At 34.5% G+C, this 25,891-nt stretch overlaps 1 protein-coding gene across 7 annotated transcripts in view; it reads right to left on the bottom strand.

The window, feature by feature from the left end:
• Positions 1 to 155: 155 nt before the first annotated feature.
• LOC117565988 (basigin) overlaps positions 156 to 25,891 on the bottom strand; it is a 29,135-nt gene continuing 3,399 nt past the window's right edge. For 3 of the 7 annotated variants that reach the window (XM_052003049.1, XM_052003048.1, XM_052003050.1), the window contains exons 2-10: positions 24,764 to 25,327; positions 14,108 to 14,350; positions 13,196 to 14,038; positions 11,055 to 11,175; positions 10,013 to 10,173; positions 9,675 to 9,782; positions 9,421 to 9,606; positions 9,222 to 9,354; positions 156 to 6,128 (exon numbers count right to left, since the gene is read on the bottom strand). In XM_052003049.1, coding sequence (XP_051859009.1) covers positions 6,101 to 6,128; positions 9,222 to 9,354; positions 9,421 to 9,606; positions 9,675 to 9,782; positions 10,013 to 10,173; positions 11,055 to 11,175; positions 13,196 to 14,038; positions 14,108 to 14,350; positions 24,764 to 24,836 — 1,896 coding nt within the window. In that variant the 5' untranslated portion in view covers positions 24,837 to 25,327 and the 3' untranslated portion in view covers positions 156 to 6,100. Of the gene's footprint in view, positions 6,129 to 6,789; positions 6,809 to 9,221; positions 9,355 to 9,420; positions 9,607 to 9,674; positions 9,783 to 10,012; positions 10,174 to 11,054; positions 11,176 to 13,195; positions 14,039 to 14,107; positions 14,351 to 24,763; positions 25,328 to 25,891 lie in introns of those variants that run through there. The other 4 variants (XM_034245403.2, XM_034245404.2, XM_034245405.2 and 1 more) reach the window with 4 other exon arrangements.

The following is a 25,891-nucleotide window of genomic DNA, read 5'->3' as shown; positions in this document are numbered from 1 at the left end:
CCACTTCATTTTTCTCATTTATTTATTATTTTTTTATATATATTTTGCTGTGCCTTTTTAACTCAATTGTTTTTGTAGTTTCTTTTTTGTTTTTAGATTTTAAATTTTATTTTTTTTATGCCGTGGGCGCTAAATGTACAGTTGCCTTGTAAAAATGTACAATTTAAGCGCTTGCTTTTAAAATATTTTTGGTTTTGTTTTTCTTGTTTTTTTTTTTGTTTTTTGTTTTGTTTTATTTTTAATTTTTATTAATGTTACAATTACTAATTTAGTTTTAGCTGAAAGTCGCAATCACCTTAATAAATAGCCGCATTTATATATATTTTCATATATATAATAATATATATATAATGTTTTGTTTTTAGATTTAATTAACCTTGTGTTCTTATTATTTTAGATCTTTTAGTTTTATGTTCTGTTTGCGGAGTTTGTTGTTGTTGGTTTCGGAGAGAGGGGAAGGGGAAATCTTAGATATAATACAATTGTTTTTATTACTGCACTAACGCTCGTGTGGATTGCGATTTGATTTCATATAGTACTTAGTTATAAACTGGGTTCTTTTCGTCTTCTTCTTCTTCAAGTTCTGCTTGTTTCCGGAAATATGGCATTAAGTATGCATGTATTTGTTGCGTGTGTGTGTGTGTGTGTGTGTGTGTGTGTTGGATTCAACAATTTATTTAGTTACTCTAGTGACGACATTTTGCTTTGCGTTCTTCTGTTCGGATTTCCTTTTTTCCTATCCCTTCTTTGTTGTCCTCATTTCAACACTCTGTACATACATATGTGAATGCATGGCATGTGTGTATGTGGGTTAGTAATGCATTTTGTTGTTGTTAAATAAAACAAAAAAAAATTTAACAAATTAAAGCTTTCAAACCATCGATGTGTTTAAAAATTAGTATTCAATTGAAACGATATTTTGATAGAGGAAAACAAACAGAAGTTGTAAATATTTTAGAATTTTAAAAAAGAATTCTGAATTTGTGGATTTAATACTAGATTGTTAATTTTAATTTTGCACAATTCGTAAATTTAGTCTTTACTTTTATCGATAGTACACTCGATAGTTTGACAGCTCTAATGCATATTCAAGTGCTAAAACAAGTGTAGTATGTATGTTTCCTATATATATATATATCTTTATATATAGATGTATTTGTATATGTTTATGTATATATGTATGTAGTATAAATATATGTATATCGATAGAAATATCGGTAGATTAGTGGAGAGGCGTAAGGAGCGCAGTTTTCCATGAAATTCGTTAAATCGTTATGTTTAGAAATTTGATGAATGGGTATTATTATACTGTTTTTTTCTCTTTTGTTTTGTTTCGTTATTAATTTATGTTATTTTATGTATGCATGTATATGATGTATATTTATGTGTTGTAATTTATTATGTGTTGTTAGTGTAGTTGTTTGGTTGTGTTCAATTTATTAAACTCTTTACATTAAATTACATAGCTAAGTTGTTGTTTTATTTTATTTATTTTTTAATGCCATTAGCCATACAAAATGTCGTGTTGAATACACACATATACGTTAATATTGTATATGTATATGTATATATATGTAATCATTTTGTTGTTGCTTTTAGTTTAATGAACACTTTGTTGGGTTCAATTCAATATTAGTTTAAAAAGTTTGCATTTTCCATATTTATAGTATTTTAGTTTTTTTTTTGTGGTTTTTGGTTTAGTTTATAGTTAGTTTAGTTAAGTTTAGCGTTGGTTTTAAAAAAGTTGCTCATCGAAATGAATATTTTTTTTTTTAATAGTTAAAGAAGCGCTGTGCCCTGTTGACTTGTGATTTGTTTAAACATTTGCTCTACATCCCTTCTTCCATCTTTCCATATATAGTAGTATTACTATGTCTATATAAATTGCTAAAAAATCATAGTTTAAATAGTTCATAGTTCATTTGATGTTATATAGCAATTAAATACAGTTTGAAGACGCCTGGATTTCACATGCTGCCAGAATATCGTATATCGATAACCAAAAATAGATAAAAACTTTTCGTCCGATATTGGTGTTGGTATTTTCTTTCGGCTAGCTATCGAATGATTAATTGTTTTTTTTTTGTTTTTTTTTTCTTAATATGTGGGCACTTGATTGATTTGCTTTTCATTTCTCTTCTATCAATTTCATTGTTCAATTTAAAATAAAAAACACTTTTTTTTTTATCTATTTTTGGCTGTCTTACGGGATCTCATTGTATAATCTATATAATTGGTTTGCTGTTTTTTGTTTTGTTTTTTATTATAAATGATTTACCCGTAGTTATAACTGGATTATAGAGTATTTCATACAAATTGATTATACGCCTAGTGTGTCAGAGAGCAAGTCACACGTTTTCACGACGTTTGCTTCTACAAAATCAATCAGGAGAATACTTTCAATTTGGAGAGTTTATTTTCTTGCATTACAATTAGCAAATTGTTGTTCTTCTTCTTGTTATTCTACTGAAACCCTAAGGCAATTTCATTTTGTTAGGCTAACTTTACACTACAAAGAGTTACGAGGACATTAAGAGGACAACGGAAACAACGTAACGACGACAAATTTAATCGATACACAACATATCGACATCGATAACTATGACAAAAGTGCACATCTTTAGGCACTGGAGTTGCTTAGGGAACGGGGACTTACACGAATACCAATTAGTTGAGGTAAAACGTGTGACTTGCAATCGATATTCGATCTTTGATCATTATCGATCATTCATTCGTTATTATCGTGTAACTAATTTTGTGTGTTTATTTTTGGATTTATGTTTGTTTGTTAGCTTTTTTTGAGTGTTGAAACTGAAATGATCGTAAGGGTGAAACATTTGCGGTGATTTTTGAGACTACATGATGAAATATACATCTGTAGAGTTGGAGTTGCAGTTTTTGTTTGTTGTTTGAATGGTTCAAAAATTGGTTGTAACGTGGCTTAAAGCTAATTAAAATTACCTGTTATCATTAATAATATTTATTATATTTATGTATATCGCATATATACACATAAGTTTAAGTTTAGATATATCTATATATCTAATAATATTATATTAGATTCGCTTACTTATAATTTTGTTTTTCATGAAGCGCTTAACGCGGGAGAGTAAAATTGTGTGCCAGTTGTTGTTGTTGTTGTTGGTTTTTGGTATTTGGTTTTGTTATCGATAATAATCATAATACATACATATCATAATATAAACAATCGAAAAGAAAGGCATAAATAAATATATACTGAGGATTTATAGGATACACGATTTGTTTTGTCAGGCTTTGTTCTTGTTTTTGTTTTGTTCTTGTTGTTGTTGTTGTTGTCGTTTTTACTGTACATAAAAAAAACATACAATACTGCGTATGTACTTGTTGTATATAAGTGTATATATAATGTATAGTATTTCTTTCTTTTTTTGGTTTTTCTTTTTGTTTGTAGTATATAGCAATAGTTGACGAGTGTTTAAAGTTGTTGTTATTTTGTAGTATGTTCAATAGTCGTTCTTGTTGTTGTTGTTTTTGTTTGTGGGTAACATTACGTCATACATTATAGCAGTAAATAGGTATCGTAGCTGTTCTTCTTCCTGTTGCTGTTGGTGTGTGTTTGTGTGTGTGTGTATACGCAACGTGGGCTCACTTATTCAGTTCAATAGGTTACATGTATGTGTGTATGTGTGTGTGTGAATGTGTGTCATATAGTACACATGTGTATGTACGTACGTCTGTCGTAGTGTCTGCGAGTGTGTGTGTGTGTGTGTGTGAGTGGGAGGAGTTAGAGAAAGTTTTTTTGGGGGCGTAAATAAACAATTTGTCTGCTGTATACAATACACATAATAATTATGTAGATCTATATATTATATATAGTCACAAATAGTCGTTACACAAATAAGCCACAAACTGTACAATAAAAAACTTATGCACAAAAAACCCTAGATTTTGCTCATTTCGATTTCGATATCGATATCGATCACTTGTTATTGATCAATCGAGAGTGTTACGATTACGACGGTTTCAAAGTATCTTTTGTTAGGCTATTTAATTGTTTCTAAATATCTCCATATATATATATAATGTCTATATATATATATCCATGTATATATGGTTTTTTATATGTATCGATATCGAACATACACACACGATGATTCAGTTTTTTGCATTTTCTGCATTAGTTTTCCATTTGTTTTGTTTTCGTATATAACAAGAACGGTTATTTATATTATTTATGATTTTATTTATCAGTTTATTAGTTTACTATACAAATGTCTCATGTTGTTTTATGCACATGTCAACATAATAATTTATCCTCATTATTAATTTATTTATTTTTTATTTATTTTGTTTTTACTGAGAACACAGTTTACTATATATATATAAATATTTAAAGCTTTGGTGGCGGCAAAAAAGTGAAAAACAGAAATCTAATATGAGAAGTTTTGAAAAGTCAACTAAGGATATTCAGAATCAGATTAAGTATACGTTTTGTTTATGTTTTGGTTTTTGGTTTTTCTTTTTTTTTTGTTGAAAATTGAAGACCGCTTTAGTATTTTAACTTGGTTTTCTTTATACACACACATACATATACAACCAAAAAGGTTTAACAACTAACAGAAATCAATTAATTAATTATTTAACAGTGGTTTTGTTTGTATTTTACTTTTTGATTTGCTTGTTTGTTTCTGTTTGTTTTTACTTTTTACTTTTAGTTTTTGTTTTTTGTTTTTGCAAAAATGAGGCAAAGTCGTCATAATGTCGTAATCATACATAACATAATTATAATAATCATATTTCATAGTAAAAGTAAGCAAATAGTACTGAACTTTACAAGTTTTGGCAGTACGCAATTTGTTTAAAATTATGCAAATTTACAATGTAGTTGTTGTTGTTATTCTTCGTCTTCATTTTTTACCATATTAATTTTCATCTTCGTCATTATCATTTCATATTATTTGATTTGTATTTTGTTTTTCTCTTTTATTTGGTTTTGTTATTAAAATATACTCATAACGCGCTACTTAATTGTTTAAAAAGTTCTTTATTTTTATTAACTAATATTAATAAACAAATTTTAACATTTTTCTCTTTCAACAGTTTTTTTGGTTTTTTGTTTGTTTTTTTTTTTTTTTTGCTTTTCTTCATTTTCATTTTGTTTTGGTTGTTCTTTTATCTCTTGTTATGTTCGTACTTTTATTTCTTGAAGATTTGAGAAGTATTTTCACTTGATCGCACCCAAGAAACTTGAACTTAAACACACCCCGAAGAAAACTAGCTACAAATGAAAATCCCATATATAAATAAATACGCGAGATTGAAGACGGAACCCTCGACGTTTTTTCTCTTTTTACTTTTTTCTTTTCTTTGTTGGTTTTCTAGATGTAAACAATAAACTTGTTAGGTTATGTACAACATTTCTTTTAAGATGGCGATTCAACCTACGTACACACACATGTATGTGTTAATATATGTATGTATTGTATGTATGTGTGAGTAACTGCTTTTGGGGGACTGGGGGAAGGGGGCGTGATGCATCTTTAATAGTTGTTGTTGTATTAAGAGTACTGCGGATTCGGTGTTGGGTTCTGTCTGGACCATCATCGTGTTATCATCGTCATCAACATCGTCGTGCCAACTTCGTGGATCCCATTGATCGTTTAGTTTTGTTTTGGTTTTTTTTTTTATTTGTTATTTTATATATTTATTACTAGTGTTCCGATTTTGTTTTTTATTTTTAGTGTTCATTTAACTGCTATCACTTTCATTTGTTAATGTTAATTTTCCATCCTTTGTTAATATTAATCTGGTTTTTTCTTTTATAATAAAATACAATTTTACTAAACAATATTCGCAGACAATTCTTGGGATATCTTGGGAGTAATTTTTTGTTTTTAGGATAGAGGTCCTCCAGCCAGGATATTGTTTTTTTGTTTGGGGTATTTCAGATAGAGAGAGAGAGAGAGAGATAGAGTGTGTGAGAGAGATAGGGAAGGGGGCTTGGATCTTTTGTGACAACACTCATTTTGCTAGTTGTATGTGTATATTATGTATATAATATAATGCTTTCATTTTTTATTTATTTTTTCTTTTCGTTTTTAGGCTGTCTTTAGGAATTTTAATCATAATTTCTCCTTTTCTTTTTCCTGCAATAGAAACAACAAATTGCAAAATCGGATGAGTCAAGAGATTGATTCAAGTGGCACTAGAAAACTTATCGACTTAAGATTGCTAAAGTTTTGAAAACAAATCAAAATCCAAATGCAAAACGGAGGGAAAAAGGTGGGCAGCAATCAATTAATCAATTAGTTAAATCTCAATTACGGATACAAACATGAGCAATGAAAGAAAAATTATAATTAATTTCAATATAATTGAAAAAAAAAAACGAACAAATTGAAAATTTACTAATTGTTGTCCGACTTGCTGTTTTTTTTTTTTTTTTTTGTTTTTTTTTTTTTTGTTGGTACAAACATTAGACTACTTGTTGTGGCTGTTGTTAATTGTAATATAACATAGTCTAGTATATAATAATATAAATATAATTATGGTTATGGTTTTAGTTATAGTTGGTTTTTGTTTTTATTTTGTTCGGTTGCATATTTGCTGAACGCTGGGCACACTTTCGTTTGGTTTAGAGGTGGAATTGAATCGACTTTTGCATTTACTGGTGGGTGGGGGCAACGATAGCGAGCGATAGCGACAACAATCGATAAACCAATATGTCAATCAATCAATCAATCAAGCTGCAGGCGGTTTCTATGGTTATTTGTTTTGTTCCTATTTACTTATGCATTAATTATTTACTTATTGCGAATTTTATCAACTACGGCATTACAATTTGCGACAATTGTTAGTTACGAATTTGATGGTTGGTTTTTTTTTAATTAGTTTTTTTTTTTGCATTTTTTTGGTTTTTTGTTTTGTGGAGGGAGGAAAGAAAATAAGAAAAGAATGAAATACAATTTGATTAGCTTTTCATGAATATTAGCTACGCAATTTATTGGCACTACGAATTCGACGATTACGAAAAGCAAAACTGAAAAAGGAAGCGCTTAGCACACATGGACACATAGAGATGGTTCCGAATCCCCATCATATTATTATATCTTGGGCAAATCTGCAGTTGCAAGTTAATACTGTTAAATATACACTTTTGGGTTTCTTTTTTTTTGCTTTGGTTCTTTGTGTTTTGTGTAGTTGGGAGAACGATCTCTATAACGCATATATATATTTATATAGCTACGATTTCAGCAAATCAAATAAACGCACAGAAATACTTTCACATACAGCGATACTACAAATACAAATACAAAAATAAATACATACAGAGGAGACATTAAAAATGCAATGTGTTTAATTGTTTTCTTTTTTTTTTTTTAATTTACATTGGGTTTTTTATTTTTTTTTAGAAATCCATCTCAAAACGCACAAAATAATAATTTTGGATAAAAATAGCACAAAGGTTCTGCATTTAAAATTAGGTTATATTTATAGACGGAAAAATTATAATTGTTTGTAATTTGTAATCATAATAACAATATGGTAATAATCATAAGAATTATTCACAAAACTATATTAAAAAAAAGGAGCAAATCATAAAATGGAAACTGGAATTGTAACTGAAAGAAATAAAAAATAAAAAGTGCGCAAAGAAAACAAATACTTTTCCGTGTGTACAAACTAATTAAGTGTATAGGGAGGGGGCGGAGCGGAGAGGAGAAGGCACTACAAATATTAAAAAAGATAAAAACTGCAAAAAATAAAAGAAAAGAAAAATGGCTTTCCTGGCGTAGCCGAGTATGTGATAAGGTTTGTTGTTGTTGTCGTATTGTGTGTTATTGTTATTTAACCAAATTTATTGCCAACTTTAAGCTTAGATAGTCATAATAATAATATACATAAGTAACGATAGAATAGAATAGTTTGATAAACTTTGTGTGTATTGTTTTCTTTCAAGGCAAAACTCGATCTCTCGATGCTAATCATGTTGTTTGTTTTTGTTTTTGTATATTGGGTTTGGTTTAAATTAGAATTAAACAATAAGTACTTAAAACAAAGTTCATAACATTTCACTTTCAATCTTAATAATGCACTCGTTGTAAATCATAAGGGAAATTGTGTATGTCTGTGTGTGTTGGTGTTGGTGTCGGTGTATGTGTATGTGTGTGAAAGTTAAGCAACAGAAAACAGGCGCAGCAAACAAAATTTTAAACTTTTTTTTTGGACATGAAATTATAAGGCATATTTATATATAAATTGTATATATAGATATATAGATATTGTATAATTATATAGTATTTATATGGCTATAAAAACTACGCTCAGTATTTGGGGGTTTGTGTGTTGGTGTGTGTGTTTAAGTGTGTATGTGTGTGTGTGTACTTGTCAATATTAAAGCAATAATTGTGTTTTGTTTTTCTTCGTTTAGCACACATCGAAAGTAAAGTTACAAAGTAAATTGTTTTGTTTTTAATGTTATGTTTTGTGTGGGCAGCAAAATTAAAAAATAAATTATAGCTATAAGCTTTTTATCGTTTTCAAATTTTCGCTTGTTGCGGCACGCAAAACGCTTCACTAAATCATATTTAATTCATGTGCACACACATTACATACATACATACGTGTTGGGTTAATTATGATACAGAGAAAACGATAAAAGAAACATTCAATTTTTTGCACTAATTTGTTGGGATACGAACGGGTGTTGGGAACTGTTTGTGTGTGTGTGTGTGGGTGTGTATAAGTGTGAATTGTTGTGCCACAACAAACGACGCGAAAACAACAAAACAAAATCAAATTGTGAATTCGTTTGTTTTGTTGAAATGATTTTGTCTTGTTGCTTAATTTGTAATTTATAAATTGTTAACTAGAAGAATTTTGCTAAATTTGTCGCTGCTGCTGTTGTTGTGTCCATGTGTGTGTGTGTGTGTGTAAGTACGTCGCAAGTGTCTCTGTGTGTGAGTGTTGTGTGTTTGTCTGCGAATGCAGCTTCAAACGTCTTTAATTGCAGTTTATTAACTAAAATGTAAATTTTCTGCTGCGTTTTAAATGTTGTTTAACAAGATTTGGTGTTGTTTTTTGTTGTTGTTGTTGTTTGTGAACTGCTTGTTCTTGTTGTTGGTGGTTGTTGTAAAAGGTTCTTGTTGTTGTTGTTGGTTGTTGATGATTTCTTGTGTTCTGGCTGTTGTTGTTGTTGTGGTTGTTGTTCTGGTTCTGTTGGTGGTTGGCAAACTTACTGTTCTTGGGGATCAGTATCACTCTCCTCCAGTTCACTCTTGTTGCGTCGCTTCTCATAGATGAGAATGATCAAACAAAGAATCAGCACCTCAGCACAGATGCCCAGGAAAGGCCATAAGGCAGCGAATTTGCCTGCAATCATCATATTTGTATAATTAACAATAATCCAAAATCTTGTTTGTCAATCTCAAGTCATACCCTTAACACGAACAGTTGCAGTATCGTGGGCATCTTCAGGGGCCGCATTGTGGCCTGTACACTTGTAATCGCCTCTGTCGTCCAGAGTAACATTCTCAATGATTAGAACTGAATTCTCGACATTAGAACTTTCATCTTTTTTCAGAACATAACGACCTGTGCTCTCTGTTACATTTGTGTAATTGCCTGCGAAATAAATATCAAATAAGATCAAATTTAGTTTCATCTTAACTCTTGCTTATACTAATATTTACCAAAGCTCCATGACAATCTAGGTTGACTACCGACCGCTGTGCACGGGATTGTCAATTTCTCGCCCTCCACAACACCGTGATTTGAAGGCACTCGAACAATCGGCTTAGCTATGAATAGAAATATTTGTTGAAATATCTATTGCATATACATGTTTTAAATCTAGTCTTATTGGTTGTAATTATTTTGGATTTAGTGTTGAAAATTAGATATTTAAATAAGTGAATTTTCGTTCTTTGTTTTGGAAATTAGAGTACTTTTAAGTCAAGCTGTTTAACATGTATTTTTTTCAATGGATTTGCTTAATTTTAATATAGTAAGTTAACATAAGGTTCCTTACCAATCGCCGTTATATTCTTGGATACGCCATTTAATTCACAACTGTAACGACCATCGTCGAAAACATCCGCCTTGTCAATCATGAACTTTCCTTCAGCCTTGATAATTCTAAAGCGGCCTATCAGAGTTTTCACTTCATTCACCACAGTGTCGTTCTTTTTCCTACAAATGCAAATATTAAGAAAAACATTAGTTGAACAATATCTGAAAGTAGTTTTATAATTGATGAGATCAAATTTAAAGCGACAATCGTATAATTATATCAAATGCTAAATATTGAAATTTATCGGAGAATAGATTTCCTAAACTTTGAACCTTTATTATCGCTGTTATTGTTTCTTTCGATAAACTGCCTTTGAAATTGTTTCGTCGTTATCATTAGGTGTTAATGACGAAGATATCTTTATATTTGACATAAAGCGTAGTTAAAATTTGCAACCAAAGAACTTATTGTTCATCGACTTATTATAAAGCATATAGAACAATGTTCTTAGTCGTCTTGTTAAGCAAAATGCGGGTGCCCTTCTTCTTTAGGAAGTTTGGTGCCAATTATTCAGGACTAATTCAACATGAGGCACGCAATGGCAGAGGCGACCAGAGGACCGACACAAAGTGTCATTACCATTACGAGGCGCCCACACAGAGAGCAAGACAGAGAGAGAAAGAGAGAGAGAGAGGGAGAAAAGTAGAGTCGGAAAAGCCCACTCCTAGGTTAGCTAGGCAAGCAGGAAAGTCGGCCACTTTTTAGCACCCTCTCGCTCTTGCTTTGCTCTCTCCAGGTTACGTCAGTCAAGTGAAAGGGGTGGCAATGGCCAGGCCAGAGCAGGGGAGGGGGAGTTTGGGGGGCCAACATAATTAAGCAAAAGTGCTTAGCTGTGCCATATTAAAATGATTGCTCTTATAACTGCCAACTATGTAGTATGCTTGCTGTCCCATCACATCGCATGAAAGGACCCAGTTCAAGGTGCCACATTGCTGTCTCTATATTGGCCCTTTGAGGGGGGTAAAGAATAGGGAGGGTGGTGAAGGCAATATTTACTTACCATATGAGATCACTATAATTCCCAATTTTTACCTCACAGCTGAGTGTAAGAGGCGATCGTATAGTATAAAATACCATTTGCTTCTCCACGTTATCATATTTTGGCACCAACGATTCTGGCCCTGAGAAATGCAGAGATGGGAGGAAAAATGTATCGTTAGAATGTGTGCTAATATTTATTCAACGAATATACATTAAAATAGTATACAAATATTGTATCGTATCAAAAAAACGGGGGGGCAGAAGATAGAGGATACAACGTTTACATAAATAAATGCTTAAATAAACTTGTATGACTAATAATTAGACGAATAAAATAAAAAAAAATAACGTGTCAAGATAAAGTTCTTATAATAAAATACATATATTGATATATATATGGAATAGTATAATATATTGTAGATAAATTTGAGAAGGCGAGCGCCTAATTTATGAGAGGTGGCAACGAGGGGGCGGAAGGGGGTTAAGGACGGTGTCGCAGGTACGTTGAGCTGAGAAATGTCAATACATATTTTGTAGTATTCATGGCAGAGTAGACTTTAAATAATGTACTCTACTCTACTTAATCAATTGAAACTGAAAACGAAAAAAAACTGAAATAAAAAAATTAATAAATAAACTCATTTGTAATCGTAAACGTTATCGATATCGTTATCGTAACAAGTGCAACTGAAGAGGGCAACAAAGTTACACACACACTATGTATTGTATATGTATGTATGTAAATGCTTACGTTTAATGATAAACATATATATTTGGTTTGTTTTGTAATATGTATTTTTAAAACTTGGACTGAAATCAAATAAATTTTCATTTACGCGGAATGTATAATTTAATTTTTTATAATAAGTATGCATATAATTAGTTAATTGGTAATTACAATAATTAATTTGTATGTTTATTTTATGTAAAGTTAGCTTCAATTTTCATGTTGATATCTAAATGCAGAATAATATTATTTATTAAACATTTATTGATATTGATATAGTATGTACGAAGAAGCAAAAGGAAACTAAAGCGAAAGCGATAGTCGATGGCCGTTAGCCGATAACCGATAGCATATAATGCAATAGTAGGCCACACAATGCATGTGTTATCAGCTGTTTACTTATCGACGGCACAAACAAAGAGAGAGGTGAGAGAGCAATATGTATGAAGAGATGTTTAGCTTGATGTTGCTTTTCATCATCATTCTCATTTTGGGGGCAAAACAACAAGGCTAGCGTCTTATCGCCAATTCGAAATTACAATCGAATTTAATATGCGTCACCAAAATGGCGGCCAATCAATCAAATTGAAGAGCGCTGAGCTGAACTGAGCTGTGCACCTGACAGCAGTGTGTTCGTAGAAAAATAAAGACAAAAACTAAGGCAAACAACTAAAACATTGAAATCGAAATGAGAATAACAAACAACAACAGCAATAACAATAACAACAACAGCAACAACTATAGCGGCTTATAAATGAAATCAAAAATTATTACACATACATAAGCGAGTAGACAAAGGACAAAGAAAAACAAAAACAATTTGTCAAGCAACAACAACAAACGAAGAGCGAAACATAAACTTTGACTGTGTATAAAAGTATGCGTGTGCGTGTGTGTGAGTTTGAACGAGCTTACGAATTGAGAGTCGTCGAGCGAGCGAGCTAGCGATTAACGTATACTATAATAAAGCCAACAACACCAAATTACAATCTATCGATGGCGATGTGTGGTTTGAGAGCGAACGATGAAGACGTGCTAGGTTTTGTTATCGATGTTTTCTAATTCTAGCGCAAAAACGTAAGGAGAGCGGCGAGAGAGGACAGCGAGCGAGCGGGCGAGAGAGAGATCGAGTACGAGCAAAATAGAGAGCGAGAGCGAGGCTTAGACAAATAATTTGACAAAAGTGATTTAAATGCGAGCGAACGAACGGAATGTGTGAAGTTGTTGTTGTACGCGGAGAGGAGATTAAACAAAACAACAACAAGAGGAGGGAGAAAAAGTGAGCTGAGTGAAATGATGATATAAATGTTGCAGTATTATGTGTGAGTATGTGTGACTGTTGGAATGCATGTTCGTATGTTGTTAAGCATGTTGTGTAGTATGAATGCATGTGGGTGTGGGTGTGGGTGTGTGCGTGTGTGTGTGTGGCTCACCCTTTTGAATAGGCAAGAGCATCTTGGGTTGCTGCTGCATTTGCCCATAGTTGTTGTTGTTGTGGGCCGTGGTGAATAATGTGGTCGCCGACGTAACGGTGTCGCCACCTATAGCTGTTGTCGACAAAAATTGCGGCGAATACGTCTGATATTTCTCATTGCGATGCACGGAATGCTGCGGCGGCACTGGCACTTGATAAGCGTTTAGTATGTGCTGCGACTGCTTTTGCAACTGTTGCTGTTGATGATGCGTACGATGATGCGGTGTGGTTGTTATTGTCGCGCTGGCCGATGATGATGATGACGGTGATGACGACGACGCTGCAGCAGCATCATCTGTGGCAGTGTTGAGCAGTGTTTGATTGTACAGTATGGTGGGTGCCTCCGGTCGGGCAACCGTATGTTCCTCCAATCGAGGTGGTGGAATAAAGGGCGGCGTTGCCGAATATATGCGATGAATCGCTCCTTCGTCTTGGCCAGCACTAGCTGGAGTGTTGTACCACTGTGTGGTGAATTCGTTATACGACGCATTTCCAACTCCACCATAGAAATAATGTTGTTGTTGTTGTTGTTGTGCTGGTTGCCGATTGTTGTGCGGATTGTGCGGCATTTGTTGCTCCTTCCACGTCTTGGTGAAGACATCGTTTGGTGAACTGGGCGTCATCTCATCAATCGTTTGATAGCCACCGCCACTTTCCGTCGAACTTAGCGACTCTTTGCTGTTCACGCGCAGCATATGGAAGCCATTGCCATGACGGTGATTGTTGTTGCACTGATAGCGTCCCTCGTGCACCTTCAACGCATGTCGCACCTTCAGCTGCGCTTCGATCTTGTGCGACTCCCCTGCGATTCGTGGTGGTGGGTGATGAGATTTGTTGTTGTGTTCGGTTGCGTTCTCAGCTAAATACTCACCTTCGATGGCTGATTCCGATAACTGATACGAATGATCGTCATGGCCGTGTCGGAAATTGTGACGAGTTATCGACTCATTATTGCGCAGCCAATGGATCTTCTCGCTAATGGGTATTACGCAAAGGATCTCAAACGGTTGCCCGATGTTCACACTCGCATCGCCGTAATAAATGATGGGCGTGCTAAAATCGTGTGGCAAAAGCTCCTTTGATTCTCCGTCGCTCTCATTCGCAATATCGCTGGCTGAGTATGCGTGTTGTTATCGTTTATCGATTACAATCCCGAAATGCAGCAAAGCAACAAATCACAGATATGTATATATATATATATATAAAAATATATATAGTTTTATGTAACACACACAGCAAAAAAAGGTTACAACAATTCCAATAGCAAGTGACAGAGAGAAAGAGAGAGAGAGATAGAGAGCAAGACAGAGATAGGCAAAGATATATCGAAATGGGGTTATCGGAGAGCGAGGGCGTTGTGATCTGGGGGACGTGAACTGGGAGCGCAATTGAAAACCATAATATCATTGAACTCAAGAAAAACACATCAACAATTAACATTAACAAAAATGGCTTTTGTGGCATTTTAATTAGTCTTTTACACTCTATAAAATATGGTTACTATATAGTATAGTATACAAGGCGATTTCGATTGCGAGACGATCGAGTTTTTCGGGTCTTCTTGTAGTGTCTTCAATGTGTTGTGTGCGTGTTTTTTGTTTCTTTCCTTTTTATCTGTTAATTTGTTTGCTTTTTTTTTTTTTTTTTTTGGTTGGTTTTATGTGATTCCAGTTTTGGATTATTTGATTTCAGCGCCAAGTTGCAAAATTATATATAGTATTTATGTACGATGAATGTATATATATATATCATCAAATTTAAGTCAATTTATTTATGCTAAATGTGACGTAAATCTTGCTTAAATTTATACACACAGAACAACATCACGAAAAAAAGACTTGAAACCTACATTCCAAAAATGACCAAAAAACCAATTGAAGAAAATGAAAGCAAAATTGAAATTATAAATCATATTTTAATGAATGTAACAGCGAGAGATAAATACAAAATCTGGGGCAAATATATTATGTGCTATTATTGTAATGTGCAATTAAATACGTACAATTAATGAAAAGTTATTGGTAGTTGAACAAAAGGATGACTCGGATGATGATGATGATGATCATGATAATTAGCCATAGAAACAAATTGTGTCGCAATGCAATAGAATCACACGGCGTATACGTGATTTCGTCACATTGCACAACAACAGCTACGTAAGCGCCCAATTAACGTAACGTAACATAGCGTAACGTTCGTTGTGCCAAATCATTTACTGACGCAACTTGTTAAATTCGCCCAATCAAATTGATTAACATCAACTGACCAGTGTGCACACACTGACAAAGATATATCGATAAATGTGTGACATTGGCTACGAGCACTAAACTGATGACGTCAACACGCCGCTGTCCAGTTTCAACTGCATCATAATCTTGAACCTTGGCAACACACACACATACATAGATACGTACAGACGTTTTGTAGCTAAGTGTGTGGCCATGTGCCGAAATTCTTATCAGTTGATGATGGCGACTCTTATCACAGGCAATAGGTAACAAGTACATTTTGATGGCAACAAATAATAAGCAAAAGGCTAATATGGCAATAAATTTGTATGCTCAACTCTCCATCACATACACACACACATACACTCGTAGATAAAGCCGCAATCTTATCGGGCTGAATTAACGAGGCAAGCGGACATGCGTCTATTTTTTTGTCTTTATCATTGCATGTCAACACACTCAACTCGAATGATTAGGCATGTAGAAATAATATTTACGCATACGTAACTCTAACCAGCAAAATATATATACAACAAATATATGCTCATATGTATGGTTGTTGGCCTTCTCATTGTGAGCTGACAGCTTTATAGAAAATTAAGCGCAAAAAGATTGCAGACAGCAATTTCATTTACATTCATTCGGCAAGTACACCACATCTCCCCCCAGAGACACCCCACCACACCTTACTCACCACTCTGCCGCTGCCGCCAACGCCGCTGGCTAACCAAAAATGCTCTTGTCACTTTGGACAGCGCACACGCACACACACGCATACATATTTACAATCATAGAGCATACTGCAGCCAAAGCAGCAACAGTAGAAGACAACAACGGGCGCAGCTGAAAAGTTGTATAAATTTATACAACACACGCACACACACACACACAGACTAGACAACTCACTCACACAAGCTTACACGTGCGCGGCATAGCACACCTTAATATTTTTGCAGCTCACCTCTCTCTCTCACACCCACCATACCACACCACACTACATCACACCACACCACACCACATTAGAAGAGTGGAGAGGACACCTCATAGCTCTGGTCGCTTTCGCTTGTTATACACTTGCAAAAGCCCTAAGCGTTTAACCGTTCTTCTCGTTCTTGTTGTTGTTGTCGGTGACAAGAAATTTATGGTTTATTGCTTGTTCATTTAGCATAGTTTTTGTCGCATTCCTTGTGCCAAATAGTAGGAAAGAGAGAGCGCATCAAGCAAACCGAGAAGTGAGCGCACAAAAAGCGCCAACTAAAACTTTATTTAATCAAATTTATGGCTGCCAGTTCACTCTCTTTCTCTTTCGCACTTTCATGCAGCACTCGTGACATATTGTTATTGGCATTTGCTTGTGTTCTTCCTCGTCCCTGTGTGTGAATGTTGAATGTTAATGCTCATTACACTTTAATTTTTCGTTTTAGTTTTATTATTTTTTAATGAACGCATTGAGCTTTGGGGCTTTGCAATGGGGCAACAAGAAGCCCCTTGTTATTATTGCTGTTGTTCCTGTTGCACTTGCAAATGTTATAGCCAAAGGCAATTAAAATATTTACAACGAGAATTTTTGCAAAAAGCCGCAAAAACGAACGAGAAATTCTACATGCTGAGCACAAAAAAAAAACATGGTAAAATTAATTAACACGAAACAAAATTGATTGTGCCTATATAATGTGATCGTTTGTTCGTGTGTACATGTGAGTGTTATATTTAGCAGCCGTTGTGCACGTGAAAGCACACATACAGTTGACGAGTCCCAGTATAAAGGGGTTTGACAACCACACGAGTTCGAAAAACGAATAAAGCACAAAACAAATACAGTTGAAAAGCTATAATGTAAGGGGGTTTGACAGGCAGGTGAGTAAGAAGAATGACAGAAAAGGAAATGCGAACAGCTTTGGCAATTCAAGTGGTTCACAGAAACAGAATGTAACAAGAGGCTGCCTGATTGCTGCAAGTGCTGGACTAATTAAGAGCTCACACACACATGCATATAAATATACGCACATTGAAAATCAATGACAATCGAAATCGAATCGTGTGATCGGTCAATCGATCGATTGAACGGTCAGTGAACGCACAACGTGAAATTCATTAAGTAGATTGGCACGAAACATGCCAATTAAATGCTACAAAACGCACAACAATTGACAAATGCCGCACACAGCCGCAAAGCAAAGCAATTGCAATAAAAACAAAAAACAAAGCAAAAAGAAATAAAAAAAACAAACTGTTGCAAAACAAATACAAGTAAAATTAAAATGCAAACAACAACGGCGAGTAATTGTAAGAACGAGAGTAGGAGAAGGACAGAAAGCGTATGCACTTGACAGAGCGCTGTTGTTAATGGGCTGCAGCAACAACAGTCACAGCAGCAGCAACAACAAAAAGTGCCAACTAACCATTATCATTATCATGCTTATCATAATCAGACAGAGATTTATAAATACGGCACATACATACATAAATATTTAAATACGCAACCGAGTTACTCGCTAACGCAAACACAAAAGTGCCGAGTGCTGCCGCCAAAGCATGTGGGGAAGGGGGACAAGGAGGGCAGCAACAGCTATGTAGACGTCGACGGCGACTGCGGCGTCAACGTCAACATCGAGTCATGTGTCTGGGGGGCTGAGAGCAGCAGCATCGCTTGCATGTGTGTGTTTTTGCGTGCGTGTGTGTTTGTGACTTGCTCTGCTGTAAATTGAAATAAAAAATTGTTTGTCTATTTTAAAATTAGCAAGAGCAACCAAAATGAAAATGACTAGGCGTCTGAGCGTCCGTGCTCGTTCTCTCTGTCTCTCTCGCTTGCTAGCGCGCGCACTTTCTCTGTTACTCTCGTTGAAAAAGTTTTGCAGTTTTATCCTCAACACAACCAAAAACTGAACGAAGAACTTGAAAAAATTTTTCGTATTTGCTTAGAATTTTTGTTGGCGTTTTTGCTGGTTTTGCTGGCAATACACATTAAAGATTTAAGCAAACAAACATTAACAAAACACTTGTTTAACGTTTTCAAGTATGTTGAAAGCAGAAACAACCAAAAGCAAAGAAAATCTCAATAGTTGGTCTCTGGAAGTGTAAGGTGGGTGGGGTGGCTGTGTGTGTACATAAATATTTTATTTGCCTTGCAGTTGTCTAATTAAACGAAATAAACATTAGCTAAATTTAATTTCCAGCTCTCAAGCGGTTTTTGGGGGAGAAGTTGCCACAGTTTGGTAGTCACTGTGCGATCAGTGCACAGCAGTTTGAGTATCGATGGACAGGACAGACAGCGGAAAAGAACGGAAGAGCGAGCGAGCGCACAACACATTTCTGATCCAATAAATAATGCAGAGAAAACATGTCAGACAGTTTTGAATATTTCATTCGGCCTTCTTGCTCGTGCCAGACATTTATGTCAATTATTATTGGCTTGGCACAATTGAAACCAACGCAAATTGATTCGAAGAAAACTAAATGGACACACACATAAACATGTGCTCACCCCAGCATAGAAATTTATTACAATCGCTTTGTCTGCCTATGTGTGTGTTGCCATTTTATTACATGCATGTAAAAACATACACACACACTCACATGCAGCCACACAACTACCTTTAAAAGGAACTTTTGAACTTTGAAGCCGAGCAATTTCAAATTGTCAAAGTCAATGAAGCGATAAAGCTTTATATCCCACCCACCCCTATCCCACTCTCTCTCACTTCCCCTTTTGCTATTACTCACTATTGCAGGCGACAAAGAACTTATCGAATGCGATTGTAAAACAAAGCCAGCGGGTGTGAGCGAGATGACTGCACACAGTGTCCATGTCCATATGGAATGTGGAAGAAATGGCGGCAACAAAAATTGATCGGACAGTGTAACTCGCTCTCTCTCTCGCTCTTAAGCTCTTTAATTTTTCTTTTGTGTCTGCGACGACACGACGTCACAATGGAAAAATTTTTTTTAGTTAGCTTTCACACAAGTGCAATAACAAAAACCACAGCGGGGAGCAGTCAAAGTGAAAATATTTGTGAAAAATCCGATTCTGACAGGCAGACGAGACAGGCGAGACGAACATTAAACCAAACTGTGGTGTGACTGGCCAGTCTCCTCAAAACCCCGCAAACCCCGCAACAAAAATATAAAACCCCTGCAGTGCGACTGATTGATTTAGCAAGGGGTGAAGAGGAGGGTGGGGGAGTAGTGAGGATGAGAGGCAGCTAGTGACGTTGGTGACGACTTTTAATTTGGCAGCGTTTTGTTTTCGTTTTTCGTACTTGATGAAAAGCTAAACATTCAGCTATAGCAACAAAATGCGATGCCTGCCAGACAGTGAGACGAACATTATACATACATACATATGTACACATACACTTGGCCACTCAACAGACATATAAGTATGTGTATGTGTGTGTATTGGCAGGCCGTTGTCGTCTGCAAGCACAGTGGGCCACACGCAATTGTCTTCAAGTGCAAAGACAAACTTGACATTTCACAAAATAAAAAATATGCATGCGCAAATGTTTTCACTTCATATTTGTTGACACTCACACAAATGTTAAATCTACATACATTCACATATTTGTACACACACACACAGTTACACATTTATTGTTCTCGCACGCAAAAATTTATTTATATTTATTTTTAAATATGTGAAATGCATATATGTAGTTATATTCACAATATATATGAAGTTGAACAAAAGCATACACAAACATACTACACATGTATATATATATTTATATATGTATTTATCTCGTATAACTGCCTGTCTGCCTCTAAATAGACGATGTGTGAACTTTTAGCTTTTGTCAGGTGCCTGCTAATGAAAGACCGGGAGGGGTCTGAGAGGAGTACATATGGTAGTATAGTAGTCGGTAGTCGGTATAGTGAAAAGCGGGGGCCATGGCCACACGCAATAGATAAGAGTGAAAATACAAAAGTTGCTTCCCATTTGCTCGAACAAATTGTATAGTAAATTAGCATGCGAAAGAGGTGCAATTCACTGATATACCCAGCACAAATGCATAGCATAGTATATTCTTCTATCTCTTTGTGTGGGAGTGCAAGGAAGGCGAGTGCGCTCTGTGCTCTGTTTAAGCAGTCATTATCTGGCACAACCGGAAACACAGAGGCAACCTCTATAGCAAAATGTGCCACCATTCGAGTTGCAAGCAATGCAATGCAGCCAAGCTCCACAGTCAGAACAATATAACCACGCCCCCACAACTGCAGAAGGGGCGACTATTCTTTCTTAGTATGACGCGTTGCTGGCGTCGACATTGAAAGGGAAATTACATTTCATGTTTATTGTCTATCTTTACTATATACATATAAAAAAAAAACGTTGTTTCGCAAAAAACACAAATCAACTGCTTTAATATCTTAAAGTCCACTCCCTATATACACATTCAGTGCGTATATATTTCAGCAACATTTCTAACAAGTGAGGCATTTTTCAAATGTTAAATAATTAATTTTCTCAATTGTAGTCATCATGCTTTTGAAGCCGAAATGAATAATTGTGCATTTAGCTTTCATGTTTGTCGATGAGTAACTCAATTTGTTAATCTCAATGAGTCCACTTGGTAAACATTATGAATTTTCAAAGGATTTCAAATGAGATTCGCTCCAATGTGCCATGCGTTCTGTTGTTCTGGGCGAGCCGAAATTTAAATATTTGACATTTATTAATGTAATGAAAATGCCGTTAAATAAACATGGCAACAAGCAAACTGGTAAGCCCCAATGTACACACATACATGTATATATACACACACACAGAGACATAAACAGGACAATTCAGAAGGCACTGAATTTCCTTCATTCTTTTGTTGTTTTTTGTATTCAAACGCCAAGTTCACAAACCTGCGAGGAAATGTAGGGAAAAGAAGACCTCGGGAAATGTGAAAATGTTGCAGATATGAAATATAATAAAAACGAAGGAGTATACTCGACTTTAAGATATCCATTATTTTATATTTATATTTCTGCGAAATACCAAACCAATTAAGTCTAACATTACTCGATAATAATAAAATTCTCAATTATTTTAGTATTGTAATTGTATTAAAGCTCATTTAATGATATTTATAGAATATAAATATAAATATCGCGGATAAATACTTGTGCCTCTTACATTCATTTTCGGCTCATCATTAATTAATTATACCCTTCATGCCAATGGATAACGGGTAATACGAAATTCCTTCACTGTTTTAGCCAACATAAACACCTGGACAACACGTGGTTACGATTTGCCTACGCAAATCGCCTTTGAAGTAAGCACAAGAATAACAACAAAGAAACCACAACTATAAGAACAACAATAGGAATGCGAATAATTTATAGTCATCTGACCAGTTTTGTGATTCATATAGTTCGCTATTGTACTATATATAGTTCTCTCAATATTAATTACACTCTAAACTATTATTGCATGCTCGACTATTTCTTGATTTCTGTTAATCCTTTATAAACCTTTCGAAAATAATATCAAAAGTTACCCACCCCCATAAAAGTTTACGTAGGAACCCGCGTATTTACATAAACAATTTGCGAAATCATTGAAAATATTCTACAAAGGAAAGAAAACAGAAAACCATGTGCAGAAATACAATTGATAAACGGAAAAGATTAAAATTGTACACCTGAAATCGCAGTGCAACGATATGGAAATACCCTATACACAGTAATAGAGCAATGTGTTACCCATTCATGAGTCGTTAGTCCCTCGATATTTTCATATAAACAATACTCCACAAATTTCTGCAAATCTGTATAAACAGAGATTGTATGCCAGTCTATACAGTATTAACATTAATTCCTGAATATGTTTACAATAATAAAAGCAAAACGGTATTTCTCCATTATATATTATTATTTGATTCGACCGCTTGATATATGAAACACCGATATACGATCATAAAATACTGTTATACCTATAATTAATATATTAAAAGGAGTAATAAAATTGTAGACTTTTTCATACGACTCACGTTAAGAGGTCGTCGTCGCTTATTTAGAAGGAATATTCAAAATGTGTACAATAGAAATAAAAAACTTGATTATACACCTTGAATGTGGGTGTGGGGTGGTGGAAGATGAATGGTAAATGGATAGTATGCTTAGAATAATAAATAAATAGAATACAGAGATAGATAAAAGCAAAGGCAAAGGCTAGGCTGGCTATAATAATATTGAGCATATTGATGGCCAAACACAGTTGCTACATGCGCAATGTAAACAATGCAGCCGGGTAGTGAGACTACAGAGTATCGAATACTGAATACCGAGTACCGAGTACCCGACCTGGCCGATGAGTTAATATAAACAAGCCCCAGCGGACGGACAGTCGGACGGGCGGACGGAAAGACAGATCGAACCGGCTAAGACTAGAATGCTTGGCTGTCGTCTGGCGACCTGGTGTAAATACAACTAAACAACAAAAACATATAGCAAATTCATAAGATTTAGACTGAAATACTAAAATGAACTTAATATGTTTTCTCTTCTGTTGTTGCTTTTTTTCCTTTTTGCAATTGTGTGGAAAATTGAAAATCAAATGAGTGAGCAAAAAAAATACTAAACATACATACAAACATATATGTAGGTACATATATTTTTATGTATATATCTCTCTAGGTATATAGAGGGAATAGAGAAACAAGAAGAAGAAGAATATGATGGGGCCAACATACAATGTCGAGCGACCAAAACCCAACCAACCAACAATATAAACTATAAAAAGCAACACACAAAAATATCGAAGCACAAGTACACTTAACTAAAGGCCAAAAAGATAGACAGCGCGAGAGAAAGACACACACACACACATACAATGAGCAAAGAGAGAAAGAGAAACAGAGAGGGAGATATTAAATTGAACAGTGTGAGTGAGAGAGAAAATAGCGAACCTGCTGGTGGGGGCAAGGAGATGGTGCACTTTTACATTGTAAAAGAGAAAACAAAAACCTAGCGAAAGGAAAGTGTTCGCTCAACTTACACATGTGTGTGTGTGTTTTATGTTATGTTGTATTCAAGTGTATTTGTGTGTGTGTATGTATTAGAAACCCAACAGAACTTTGGGGGCAGAGAATTATGGAAAAGAATGTCCTGCATTTTACAATACAAATCGCAAATAGCACAAGCTGGAATAATTCGAAATGTTGACATAAATTCAAAACGAACATTTTTCATATTACATAATAAAAGATCACACCTGCTCAGAAAATATTCTCGCTAAATACTAAAATAAAATATGTATATCCTCTCGGCAATGTAGCTAGTGAAATAGTCAGTGGGTCGGCTGCACCTTTCTCATGCCCGAAAGTTCTGCTGGAAGTCGAATATTTCAAATGGGCCGCTGCACCGGGCAATTAGGGCGTTTGGAGGGGCATGGAGGGATTGTAGACCACATACTATCATTTTTTTCGTTTTTGTTATTCATTCTTTCTTTCTTTCTTTTTGTTATTGTTTGCAATTTCTGCTGCAGTTGTGTACACACTCACTCGCTAACACATACGTACAAGTAAAACACATATGTACAAGCTTCAGTTGAGTGTGCTCAACTGTGAGATACCCTATATCCATTGTTAGATCCTACAAAAATATTTGGTCATCAAATGTAAAACACTGAATAGGCTATTGACCAATAATAAAGAAATTTTTTTAATTTTAATTATAGCTTTTCAACTAAGATTAATCATTTGAGCAATTTATTAAACAAACCATTAACAAAAATAAAACTCTAAGTTTATAAACTCACACGTCAAGTTTATTTTTTAAAATCGTAATACGATTTTTAGAAATCATCGTTCACAATGTTTATTAAGAACTGTATCATCATTCTGAGAATTCAAAATGAGCGTTGGAACGCGTTTTTATGCGAGTATCGTTGACGGACTAAGGAGAACTTAATCAGATTTAATTCCCGCTTCTGAAATGCAATTATTAGTTTTTTTTTTTAATAATTCTAAACTAACAAAATTCGAGCCTATTAATTCATTACAATTTGTTGAATTTTATTTAAAGTCACAGCAGTATAATACTGCCTGTTGCACACTCATTGAAAACGCTCTTTTACCCTAACGGGTAGAGGGTATAAATATGCTTCGTGTACACATACAAACAAACGCATACATACAAACATACAATATAATATTCGTGGTATATTCATATACGAAAGAGCTTAAATATAATAGGGGTAATTGGGGTGGTTAATGTTTTTCTTTGATATTTGTTGTTTTTGTAATTATTATCATTATTATTATTATTACATATTAAAATTATGATTGTTGTTGTTGTCAACTTACCAGATGATTGAGCATAAATCGCTAAAAATATCGAGAGGAATGAAAGAGCGGCAGCCAAGAATTTTGCCTCCATCTTTGGTATTGATCCGTGTTGTTGTTGTGGTTGTTGCTTGTGTTGTTGTTATTATTATTGGTTGTTGTGATTATTATTTTGCTGCAGTGGCTATTGTTGTTGTTGGCGTTGTCGATTCAGATTGCTTGCATGTACATATTAAATTTTCATTAACTATTTGTTGATTGATTGATTAATTAATTTTGTATATTTTTTTTTTTTTGGTTGGTTGGTTTGTTGTTGGTTGTTGGTGTTTATCTCTTATTTGTTGTTGTTTGGTTTTGTACTTTACGATTAACTTACTATGTATATCATTATTAATATTTATTTATTTATGTATACGATTCTTTTACTTTTCATTAATTAATTATGCTTAAATATTAATTTGATATTAGTTGATGTTGTTGTTGGTTGTTTTGGTTTTTTGTATTTGTGTTTTGTTATAACGATTCTTCTCCGCCTTTTTTATTCATTAACCAGCTCCAGCTTTTGTTCTTATTTCTTGTCGCTATCTTTGTTGTTTTGCAATAAAAAGAAAAGTGGAGAAAAATTATTTTAACAAACAATTTTTTTTTGTTTTGTGATATTTATTGGATTTTTCTTTTCTTTCGTTGGCAATTTGTCTTTAGTTGTTCACGTTCGAATTTCAGTTTTTCGGTTGAGAACTTTATGCTTTTTGCACAAAAATTTAAAAATACATAAATTCAAAAATCAAAAGAAAGCAAAGCAAGCAGCAGCCGTCGAAAGAAGAAAGCCCGCGGCATCTTTAAAATGCGTCGACACAGAGAGTGAGAGAGGGATAGTTAGAGAATGGAGAGCGGGCGCCTGAAGGATGTGGAAGAAGCGTTCAACTACATCCAACACGCACCAGTACATATATAATTTTGTAAAAATTTGCACTCATTGTCTCTTTTATTTTTTGTGTTTGCCTTTTCGTCAACGTCAACATCAGCTGCACACGTGCTGGCAACGCAGGGGGCGGGGGAGGGATGGAATAATGGTGGACAAGCTGCACCTTTCTGCTAATTTCTTATGTTTTCTGTCGCGTTAAACTAAACTTTTGACGTTATTCATTT

The sequence above is a fragment of the Drosophila albomicans genome, chromosome 2L (genome assembly GCF_009650485.2).
Source record: "Drosophila albomicans strain 15112-1751.03 chromosome 2L, ASM965048v2, whole genome shotgun sequence".
NCBI lineage: Eukaryota > Metazoa > Arthropoda > Insecta > Diptera > Drosophilidae > Drosophila > Drosophila albomicans.
The sequence above is the reverse complement of the archived record's forward strand: the minus strand, read 5'-3'. Positions and strand labels throughout refer to the sequence as shown.